At 46.0% G+C, this 10,664-nt stretch overlaps 1 protein-coding gene across 2 annotated transcripts; it reads left to right on the top strand.

Annotated features, from left to right (window-relative positions):
- Window positions 1-1,998: 1,998 nt before the first annotated feature.
- UXT (ubiquitously expressed prefoldin like chaperone) lies at window positions 1,999-9,422 on the top strand. 2 transcript variants are annotated; one of them, XM_006097148.3, is made up of 7 exons: window positions 1,999-2,062; window positions 2,251-2,357; window positions 3,562-3,643; window positions 3,777-3,844; window positions 4,125-4,232; window positions 8,960-9,023; window positions 9,230-9,323. In XM_006097148.3, the coding sequence occupies exons 2-7, from the start codon at window positions 2,260-2,262 to the stop codon at window positions 9,281-9,283; spliced, it is 474 nt and encodes a 157-aa protein (XP_006097210.1). In that variant the 5' UTR covers window positions 1,999-2,062; window positions 2,251-2,259; the 3' UTR covers window positions 9,284-9,323. The 2 variants fall into 2 exon arrangements, with proteins under 2 accessions (XP_006097210.1, XP_023616687.1); XM_023760919.1 differs by lacking the exon at window positions 8,960-9,023 and having other exon boundaries at window positions 9,230-9,422.
- The last annotated feature ends 1,242 nt before the right edge of the window (window positions 9,423-10,664 follow it).

Below are 10,664 nucleotides of genomic sequence, written 5' to 3'. Positions count from 1 at the left end.
GCTAATATGTTTTATTGAGTTGTACACTTGAAACCTGTATGATTTTGTGAACCAATCTCACCTCAATAAATTAAATTTAAAAAAACATACACACAGGCCATCCAAAAGCTGGAATGCTATTGTCATTATATGTCATAATGTTAACATGATATGTCAACAATTATCTTGTGGTCTTGAAAGAAAGTAAATGTGGTCAAATATTAACAACTGGTGAGTCTAAATGAAGGCTGTATGGGTGTTCACTGCCAATTTTTCTGTAGGTTTGAAATGTAAAAATTGTTCCTGTGAAAAAGGGTATTAACATTTATTATCTTTATGTAACAGGGAGAACAGAGTTCTGGTGAGCTGGAGATGGGTCTAAGTCTATTAACTTGCATTTCACAAAAACAATTTTTACTTTTAAAAAAATTATTTATTCTCTTTTAATCCTCACCCGAGGATATTTTTTCCATTGCTTTTTACCGAGAGTGGAAGGCAAGAAGGCAGGAAGGGAGGGAGGGATGGAGGGAGAGAGAAACATCTATATGAGAGAGACACGTGGGTTGGCTGCCTCCCGCACAAGCCCTGACTAGGGGCCCAGGATTGAATCTGTAACCCAGGTTCGTGCCCTTGACCGGGAATCAAACCCACCACCCTTCAGTGCACAGGCCAATGCACTAACCACTGAGAACACTGGCCAGGGCAACAATTTTTACTTTTTAAGACCATGTTTCCAACTTTATTTTTACATTTCAAACCTACAGTATCTGTTTCAGTCACTCTAAATATAATTTAAATTATATGTAGCATGAAAAGATTTACCCCCAAAATGTTTAAATCTCAATGTTTCTTTACAATCATTTTGTTCTAAGGGCAAAGAAAATCTTGACTTGCTCTAGGCCCTACAGGCAGGAATAGCATGTGGGGAATCCCTGCCTCTGGATTCTCCTCCAGGCTCAGGCCTGGACTTGCTGGGTTAGATGCTATTATTTAAAAATCGAACTTGGGAAATAAATTCATTCAGCAACTTGAATGCAAAAAAAAATAATGAAAAACTTACATATATAAAAAATATACAGAAACTATTTCTAAATATAAGATAGCCAATCTTGGACAGAGGACTTCTGCAACCCTCTATTTGATGCTTCTATTAAATGAGGTGATTAAACAGTGTGTTGTCAATTTCTGCTTGAACCCTAGTTATGCACTGGGAGCCACAGAGCTGGAGTTATCAAGGGTGAATTTTTGAAAAACTGTCTCCGTTTTAAACTTTTGAAATGCTCACATTCATTCCCATTACTGAGAGTCAAAGCCAAACTCTCCGTGTAAAAAAAGAAAAATCCAGGGCGATAGATCACAGGGTTGTACTCCCCTTTTACATATCAGAACCATAACCCATTCTTGCACTCCTGCTTCCAAGGCTCTGGCTTTTTTCTTTCTTTCCTTTTTTTTTTTTTTTTGGTGTGTTTTGGGGGACTGGGGATGGGGGATATTGTGATTGATAGCACATTCTTTAACCAAGAGCAGACATTACTTGGGTTGGCTAGTGGGTGCAATATTTCAATTCACATTGTTTCTAAAAAGTGATGCTCACTCAACAAATTTGTTCTGAGGTTGTCAGATTTCATAATTAGTCAATTTTCAATTATCCACGTAAATAAAAAAGGCTGTCAGTACAGACAACAGAAAAATGACAGATTCTACCACTGTGGTTAACCACCCAGCAGAGTTGGAAGGCTCTGGCTTTTAGACACAAAATGCTTTTTACTCTCTACGTCTACTGTGCGTCCCGGCGGCTCCAGAACCCGCCAAATCCCACTAAGGCCCGCCCCCAGCTACGCAACGGTCCCCAGAGGCTCCGCGCGCGCGCGCAGTCCGGGTTCCCACGCTCGGCCACTTCCGCAATCTCCCGGGACGCCGCTAGCCCCGCCCTTCTCTTCTCCGCCGCTCCTTTTTCTTCCGTTTCGGACCGCCCCGCCCACCTGGCTATTCGGTTGGCCCGCGCCCTCTTCATACGTCATTCAGCCGCGCCACCCGGAAGCCATGGTTCTTACCAACCTTCCTTATTGCCGGCGGCTCTAAGGTGAGGGCTGCGTTTGGGTATCCCTGGGTGGCGGGCCCCAGAGTTGGAAGGGGAAGAAGGCGGACGCCTCCCCCCCCCGCCCAGCATTAGCTGGACGTGCTCACTCCCGACGTTGAGAGGGTGAAGATGGACTGTGCCTGAGGACACACTGAGTGTTCAACGTGGTCTTCCCCCTCCCCGTTCCTCAGGAGCCCATCATGGCGACGCCCCCTAAGCGGCGGGCCCTGGACGCCACGGGGGAGAAAGTGCTGCGCTATGAAGCCTTCATCTCTGATGTGCTGCAGCGGGACCTGCAGTGAGTGACAGTGGGGGGCGGGGCGTAGGGAACTTGCCACGTGGTGAGCAGGGCGGTAGGAGTCAGGGTCTAGCCTTCTGATTGGTGGGCAAGGTTTTTGGAGCCCGGCCCTCCGCGCCATTCAAGAGGGGAGGAGGGGCGACGGTTGGGGTGCTACTTGACTGGGACTTGGCGCCTTTATAGAGGATGTGTCCGTGCACATGCGGCCTTCGATGTTACTGAACAGTTAAGAGCTGGATTTGCTAGGCTAGAGTTCTCAGGTTTGAAACCAGTTTGGGCCATTTAGCCATCAGTGCGAACACGTGCCTCTCCTGGCCTTTATGGTCCTCAGTTTTCTCATCTGTGAAATGGGGAAGTTGATGGATCCTTCCATTTTACTCTTGTCCCATCATGTTCCATCAGTGGTTTTGAGCAGTTCTGGTAAAGGATTTAATGTGGATACTAGAGGTTCAATGAGTATGAAAAATTATTATTACTATCATCAATCTAAGCAAGAAATAGAGTGTTCACAACTAGTATTAAGAGCATCCTAGCCCCACCGGTGTGGTTCAGTGGTTGAGTGTGGACCTATGAACCGGAGGTCACAGTTTTCAATTCCCCCTCAGGGCACATGCCCGGGTTGCGGGCTCAATCCCCACTAGGGGGCGTGCGGAAGACAGCGGATCAATGACTCTCATCATTGATGTTTCTGTCTCTCTCTCCCTCGCCTGCCCTCCCTGAAATCAATAAACAGTTTTTTTTTTAAAGAGCATCCTAAAAGGGATGGAGGATTTTTCTAGGATGAGAATAAGACATTCTGATTGGAGGGAGGCATTGAGAGTAATATAATAATACTAATAAATAATAGCTAACACATATATGGAGCTTACTATCTGACAGGCACTATTCTAAGTACTTTATAGTAAACACTCATTTAATCCATCTAATGACTCTATGGGGTAATACTTGCCATCCCTGTTTTATAGATGGGGAAATTGAATCTCAAAGAGGTTATTTACTTACCAACGTCAAACAGCTAGTAAAAGGAGAGCCTGGATTCAAACCCAAGCAGTCTGACCCAGAGTCCAAATCTTAACTTCTGCACTAAAGCCCCTCTTTAGGGCACGGTGACTTGAGGGTCTCAGAGGGTCATGATATGAGGTATTCCAAGGACAGGGCTTCCTGTTGGTCACCATTTTACTCTTGTCCCATCATGTCCCATCAGAAAGGTACTGGATCATCGTGACAAGGTATATGAGCAGCTGTCCAAATACCTTCAACTGAGAAATGTCATTGAGCGTCTCCAGGTAAAGATGCCAAGGTTGGGTACCTTCTTTTGTGGGCAAGGGAGGGGCATGGGAGGAGATAACCCAGACCAAAACCTGTCACATGGCTTAAAAGTTGACCACTAACCCCTACCTCTTTTCTCTGGCCCCACAGGAAGCTAAACACTCGGAGTTATATATGCAGGTGGATTTGGGCTGTAATTTCTTCGTTGACACAGTTGTGTGAGTGTCTTCCTGCCCCTTTAAGCCCACAGGGTTCAGCTTTCCCCTTCCTTCGTTCAATAAATATTTTTTTGAGTATTTGCTATGTACCAGACACTGTGCTAGGTGCTGGAGATGTGGCAGTGAATAAAATAGGACAACATTCCTGCTCTCCCAGAGCTGCAATTTGGGGAAGGGAAGGAGGGGAGGAGAGGGGAATAAAAAAGTCTTAAATAAACTGTATGGTATGCTAAACAGGGGTAAGAATTTGCCCCACTTCCTCTAACCACTGTTTCCTTAGCTCAGACACCTCACGGATCTATGTGGCCCTTGGATATGGTTTTTTCCTGGAGTTGACACTGGCAGAAGCTCTCAAGTTCATTGATCGTAAGAGCAATCTCCTGACAGAGTAAGTCTATTCCAGGAGGATAGTGTCTAAGAACACCACCATTTGCAATACCTCTCCTTTTCCCCATGGCTTCCTGGGACACTTAGGGACCCATCTCCCCTCCTCCTCAGGGGTAGGGCTGAAGAAACGGGGGGTGCAAAGCTCAGCCCCGGATGTAGCACATATTAAGCACTCAATAATGTATTTTTCATTCACGCAAACATGTATTGGGCATCTGCTGTATGGCAGACTCTGTGCTTGATGGTGGGGAGGCAGCAGTGAACAAGACAGGGCTTCTTGAAGGCTCACATTCTAGAAGACCTATACTGTTATACATGAGCACAATTTTGACCAGATCCGTGGAGTCTCAGCCTATAAATCGCTAACAATAAAACAAGTTACCTCTGACTTCACCTCCTGATAATATTTTTAAGATCTTTTATTTATTTATTTGTTTGTTTGTTTGTTTGTTTGTTTATATTTTATATTGATTTCAGAGAGGAAGGGAGAGAGAGATAGAAACATCAATGATGAGAGAGAATCATTGATCGGCTGCCACCTGCACGCCCCCTACTGGGGATCTAGCTGCAACCCGGGCATGTGCCCTGACCTAGAATTGAACCATGACCTCCTGGTTCATAGGTCAACGCCACACCAGCCAGACCTAATTTTTTTTTTTTGCTCGTTCAGTACTCTCACCACACTGACCTTCACAGGATTCTTTAAAAACCCCAGAATGGCCCTAACCAGTTTGGCTCAGTGGATAGAGCATCGGCCTGCCGACTGAAGGGTCTCAGGTTCGATTCCGGTCAAGGGCATGTACCTTGGTTGCGGGTACATCCCCAGTAAGGGGTGTGCAGGAGGCAGCTGATGGATCTTTCTCTCTCGTCGATGTTTCTAACTCTCTATCCCTCTCCCTTCCTCTGTAAAAAAATCAATAAAATATATAAAAAACCCCAGAATGATCCCACCGCAGGGTGATGGCAATGGCTGTTCTCTCTGCCTGCAGTACTACTTCCCAGGTGCCTGCATGGCTCCTTCCTCCTTACTCAGTGTGAGTCTTGCTTAAATGTCACTTCCTCAAAGAGGTCTTCTGTAACCTGACTTTAAAATTGCAACCCCTGGCACTCCTGATTCCCTTCCCTCGCTCTACTTTTTCTTTCTCCCTGATACTTATGACCCCCTAATGTTTACTGTGAAATTTACTTCTTTCTAATGTTCATTGCCTCCTCCCATTGGGACATAAGGTTTATACGATAAAGGTACATATTTTGTCTATGCCCTAAGTGACTAGAATAGTACATAGCATATAGTAGGCGATCTGTGTTTGTTGAATGAATCTAAAAGTGAATGCTGGTAACAGGTTAAAGTGGGGATTGAAGCAGGTCTCTGTTGGTGGTGATGGGGAGGTAATGTGGGAAGAAAGTATGGGCTCCGGTTTCTTTTAAGGTTTTGTGCAGGGAAGGGGAATTGGGAATGTGGATGAGAGGTTTGAAATGTAGCTAGGGAAGGCCTCCCAGAGGAAGTGACATTTGAGTCACTTGGTTGAGTGAACAAGGTAGGGGGCTGTCCAGGGAAGAACATTCCTGGCAAGGGGACCGGTGTGCCTACTGTGTTAGAGGAATTGCCAGGAGAGGTGAGCATGGCTCAAGTGGAGTGAGTGAGGGGACCCTGAGGAATATACTTAGATTAACACCTCACTAAAGTGAATATCACTGATCTAAAATGCCTTCTGGGTTATATTTATCTTTATTCCTACTTTCATTTCTTCCAGAGTTGCCTCCCTTAGGGTTTCAGTACATCTCTTTTCAAACCTTTCCAGGGTCTCAGTGTTAGACCACATAGCGCCTCAGACCTGCTGAGATTTCTAAATCTTCGTGATCAGGCCAGTTGGTGAACAGTTTACTTGGGGGGCCTGCTCTCACAGGCCAACGCAATTCTGAACTGGTGGTCATTTAGACCAAGACCATTTTTTATAACAAAGCTCTCCTTGTTATGTCACAGGATTTATGAGCCTTTCAAATAGATTTTAATTTTATGAGACTTGATGTCTTTAAGTTGTCAGTGCCTGCCCCCTTGTCTGGTCTTTTTGATATATTGGTGTAGTCTATTATTGTGATGAGAAATCTAGTTGAATCTCTATTAATTATAATTAGTGGGAACCCCTAGAAGTTTATTCTTTCTAGAAGATGAGGATTTGAGTCTGTGTAGCTTGCTCTCTTTAAAATGCGTGGTTTCTTATGGCAAACTTTCAACTTTCTTTCAGGTTTTTTATGTAGTAAAAATGTCCTATCAGTCCCTCCTGTTCTTAGTATATTTTTTTGTTTGGGGAGTGGGAGGGTCAGGTCTCTTTGTGTATTCTTTCCTGATTACACACGAGAGTACACATTCACACCCATAAACAGACATGTCATTATAGAAGGAGCAGAATAACCATATGACTAGTAACACTGCCTTACATGTTAAATCAGTAGCAATAAATTCAACATATCCCTTTTGTGTTACAACTAGCATTTGACGACTTTTATTTTTTTCTAAGTATTGAACTCATAGCCTTTCATAGATTAAGCTTGTACCATTAAGTAATTCTTTTTTTTGATGTTCAAATTGTACCTGATCAAGGGATCAAGCTGATCAATTTCATTCCTCTATTCTTTGATCACTACCCTAGATTTTCTTGAAAGCATTCTTGCTTTCTGGCAACAACACCCTCTATTTATTTCTTGTCCATAAGCATGGACTCAACCATCATTTGAGGATTTCACATTCCTTTGAGTAGAGTAGTCATTCACTTATTCCTTCAATATACATTGGGTGCTTACTATGTGCTACATACTGTTTGGGTTCCTGGGAATACAGCAGGGAACAAAGCAGACCAAATCTCTGCCAAATCTTACACAGTTTACATTCTAGTCAGAGGAGACAGACGAAAACATGTATATGATGTAGTGTGTCACAAACCATTCTACAGAAAACAGCATGGAATGCAGATAAGAAAAATTGTAGTTACAATTTTAAATAGAATGCTGGATTGGATGTGGTGTGTGAGTGAAAGAGCAGTTCAGGTTTGGGGCTGAAAAATTGGAAGGATAAAAAAAAAAAAGAAAAACTGGAAGGATGGAGTTGCCATTATCTGAGATGGAGAAGACAGGGGCGGGGAGTAGAATTAGAGGAGAAGATCAGGAGTTCAATCTAGGATCTGTTAAGTGTGAGCTGCTTGTTAAACATTAAGGTTGAATTTTTAAGATGTAGTTAAAACTCCCAAGGCTGGAGTTCGGGAGAGAGGTCTGGACTGAATATATACATTTGGGAGACATTGATATGTAAACAGGTTTATACTATTTTTTTCTAATTTATCATCCTGTGTTGTTGCCTTCTACTTTCTTACAGTATTTCATTTCCCTAAAACTGACTCCTGCATTTGCAGATAGCTCAGCACAATGAAGTCCACATTCCTTATCATGATTTCAAGATCCGGCATGATCTAGCCCCTTACTTCTTGGACCCAATTTTCTTCCATCATTCACTTAATTTTCTAATACTGTCAAAAAGCTCTTTCCTGCCGTCTGGTCTTCTTTGTGGAAATGACTTTCCTAATGTTTAACTCTTACTCATTCTACATTCTTCAGAAAGGCCTCCCATGACCCTTTGTCATTGAGGATTCTTTGGAGTGAAAGTGATCCCAGTTGGCTTATCGAAGGAATGCACTGGTTTGTGTAACTCAACATTCCAGGGCCAAAGTGGTTTCAGGCAACTCTAGCTTCCCAGTTGCTTAGGCCTTTCTTGAGTACTCTCTGTGACACCCAACATCTAACCCTTTGGTAAATCCTGTTGACTCTACCTTCAAAATACTAGTATATCCCAAATCCAATTATTTCTCATCACCTCAACTGCTACTACTGTGGCCTGAGTCCATGTCTCACATGGACTGTTGCAGGAGCTTCCTCACTGGGCTTCCTGCTTCCATATCACCTCTGCTTATCCACAGTCAATTCTACGTAGAGCAAACAGATGGATCCTCTAAAACCCTAGTCAGTTCACATCCCTGCTGTGATCACATCCCACTTACAATAAAGCCCGAGTCCTTAACCATGACCTTGTAGGTTTTACATATCTGCCTCCTGCTCTCTGACCTCACCGCCTGCAATCCGCCTTCACTTATTCTCCAGCCACACTGCCTCTGTTGTGCCTCAGATACGCCAGGTACACCCCCACCTTGGTGCCTTTGCATTTGCTGCCCCTTGTGTCTATAACATCCATCCTCCATCTATCCAGATGATTCACTTCTTCATTTTAAGTGTGTACTCAAATGTTCTCAGTGAGACCATCCCTGAGCACTCTGATTAGAATTGCAGCCCCCACTCCTATACTCCTTCTCTTATTGTCTAATTTTTTCATCATACGTAGAACCATCTGACATACTCTGTATTTTACTCCATGATTTGTCCCTCTCAATGAGAATTTGAGCTTCATGAGGCCGGAGTTTTTGTTTGTTGTGCTTTCTGCTGTCTCCCCAGTACCTAATACCACCTGGCATTGAGTAGGGATTCAGTAATTCACTAATTCTTTGAGTTAGTGCAACTCAGATGATGGCCAGGCATCTCTGTATAGGAGCAGGTCAGATAGTGGGTGTCCTACCACCTGCTGTGTGGAAGTCATCCAGGACATAGGTAGCTCTTGAAATGAGGAGGAAGCCTCATCCTCTGATCATGGGGCCCACTTCGCCCTTTCTTGTTTCTTTTCTCCAGGCTCAGCGACAGCCTCACCAAGGACTCAATGAATATCAAAGCCCATATCCACATGTTGCTAGAGGTGAGAGCAGCTCACCCCACTCCCAGACTCTGTCTCCAATGCATTTAGGGTGGTGACCTGAGGAAGGGAGAGAGCCAGGGACTGGAAGGCCCATCTGTCCCCTTCTAAACGGAGCCAAGCTGGAGCCAGGGTGGCTCTGAGGGAGGGGAGGTCAGTGCAAGCCTGGGGTGGGGCCTCTGTTCAATCTCTTCTGTCCTCTTTTTCAGGGGCTTAGAGAACTGCAAGGCCTGCAGAATATCCCGGAGGAGACTCATCATTGACTTCTTCCCCCCTCTCCGGACATTAAAGAGCCTGAATGCCTTTTTGAGTCACACGGTCCTTCATTTTCCCCCTAACCCCTACTGTTTGCTAAGGTGTCCTGTGTCTAAAGCACAAAGTTACTAGGAGGCCCAGAGATCCAGTCTGTGTGGAATCTTTAAAGCACCCCTGAAGTCCTGCCTGCAGCCTGTTACCTGGCAGCACTTGCTATTAGACTTACTGCTCTGTCCCCTCTTCCCTTGTCTTGGCAACCTGGGCCCCCACCTGACTCCTTTTTTTTTTTTTTTTATCTTGGGCACTACTCTTTTAATTACGATAGCGAATGGGCCAATTCAGGGTGGAGGTTTGTTCCCAGGGCAATTGGCCTTTCACTCCTGGCCCTAAGGTTTACCCCTCTCCCACATCCTAATCATTCCTCGGGAACCTTAAATTACAACCATGCCCCGCTCGGCCTAAATTGGCTTCAGTGCTGCTTCTAAATAGTTCAGTTTCCACCAGTGGGCACGGAGCCAGATCCCGCCCTCCCTGGTCCTGCCCTTAGTCTATGTATTGTCCAGCTTCTAAGAAATACAGAGCCAAGTTCAACCCCTTTATAACTCTGGCTGCAGCTCGACCCTGCCCTCCTCGGCATTTAGTTTCCGCCACTCTGCTCCTTCACTTGTCTGGCAGCTGTCCTGCCCTTCTGCCTCTGCTTCGGTCTAAATTTGTCTTTTGTAGCCAATCACTATAGAGTTACCCTGCCCGCCTAGGCAGAGCTCTGGCCCGACCCCTTCACTGCCGGCTGCTACGCCCACTTCCATATAAGTCCTGCTTCCGCTGAGCGGCAAGGAGGGCAGCACCGCCCTGTCGTGTTTTGGCAGCTGTCTAGGAGCCCCTCATTCTCCAATCAGCAGCAAGCAGAGCCCACGCACCCCAATCCTCAGAAGTCTTCCATCAACCCCGTCTAGGCCAATCTGTGCGAGGCAGGCGCCCCCAGAGCCTTGTCAGTTACCCACTGATCAGTCTCGCTTGAGCCAATCAACGTGTAGCGCCCAGGGGGCTGAGCACGCCCCCTTGAACCCCGCCATCTGCGTTCCATCAGTACCCCTTGGGCCAATCACGTCATCGCCCTGTGGAGCAGAGCCCGCCTCCCCGACCCTGGACGCTGCGGTCAATTATGGCGCGTGGCCAATCAGCGAGCCGCGAAACGCTTGGCTCCGCCTCCACAGGCCCACGTGAGCGGTAGGGAAGCGCAGGGGCGGCCTCTAGGTGTTGCCGTTGGCGCCGCTGCCACCACCACCACAGCCACTGCCGCCGCCGCCGCCACCGCCACCGCCGCTGTCACCGCCGTCACCGCCGCCTCGTGACCCGGGCCTGGGGGGCGGTGGGGCCGCGCATGGAGCC

The sequence above is a fragment of the Myotis lucifugus genome, unplaced genomic scaffold, assembly GCF_000147115.1.
Source record: "Myotis lucifugus unplaced genomic scaffold, Myoluc2.0 scaffold_196, whole genome shotgun sequence".
In the NCBI taxonomy this organism is placed as follows: domain Eukaryota; kingdom Metazoa; phylum Chordata; class Mammalia; order Chiroptera; family Vespertilionidae; genus Myotis; species Myotis lucifugus.
The sequence above is the reverse complement of the archived record's forward strand: the minus strand, read 5'-3'. Positions and strand labels throughout refer to the sequence as shown.

Coding starts and splice junctions, on each gene's coding strand:
- UXT (XM_023760919.1), top strand. CDS start 2,260: ATGGCGACGCCCCCTAAGCGGCGGGCCCTGGACGCCACGGGGGAGAAA. Junction 2,358..3,561: donor GTGCTGCAGCGGGACCTGCA/GTGAGTGACAGT, acceptor ATGTCCCATCAG/AAAGGTACTGGATCATCGTG. Junction 4,233..9,229: donor AAGAGCAATCTCCTGACAGA/GTAAGTCTATTC, acceptor CCTCTTTTTCAG/GGGCTTAGAGAACTGCAAGG.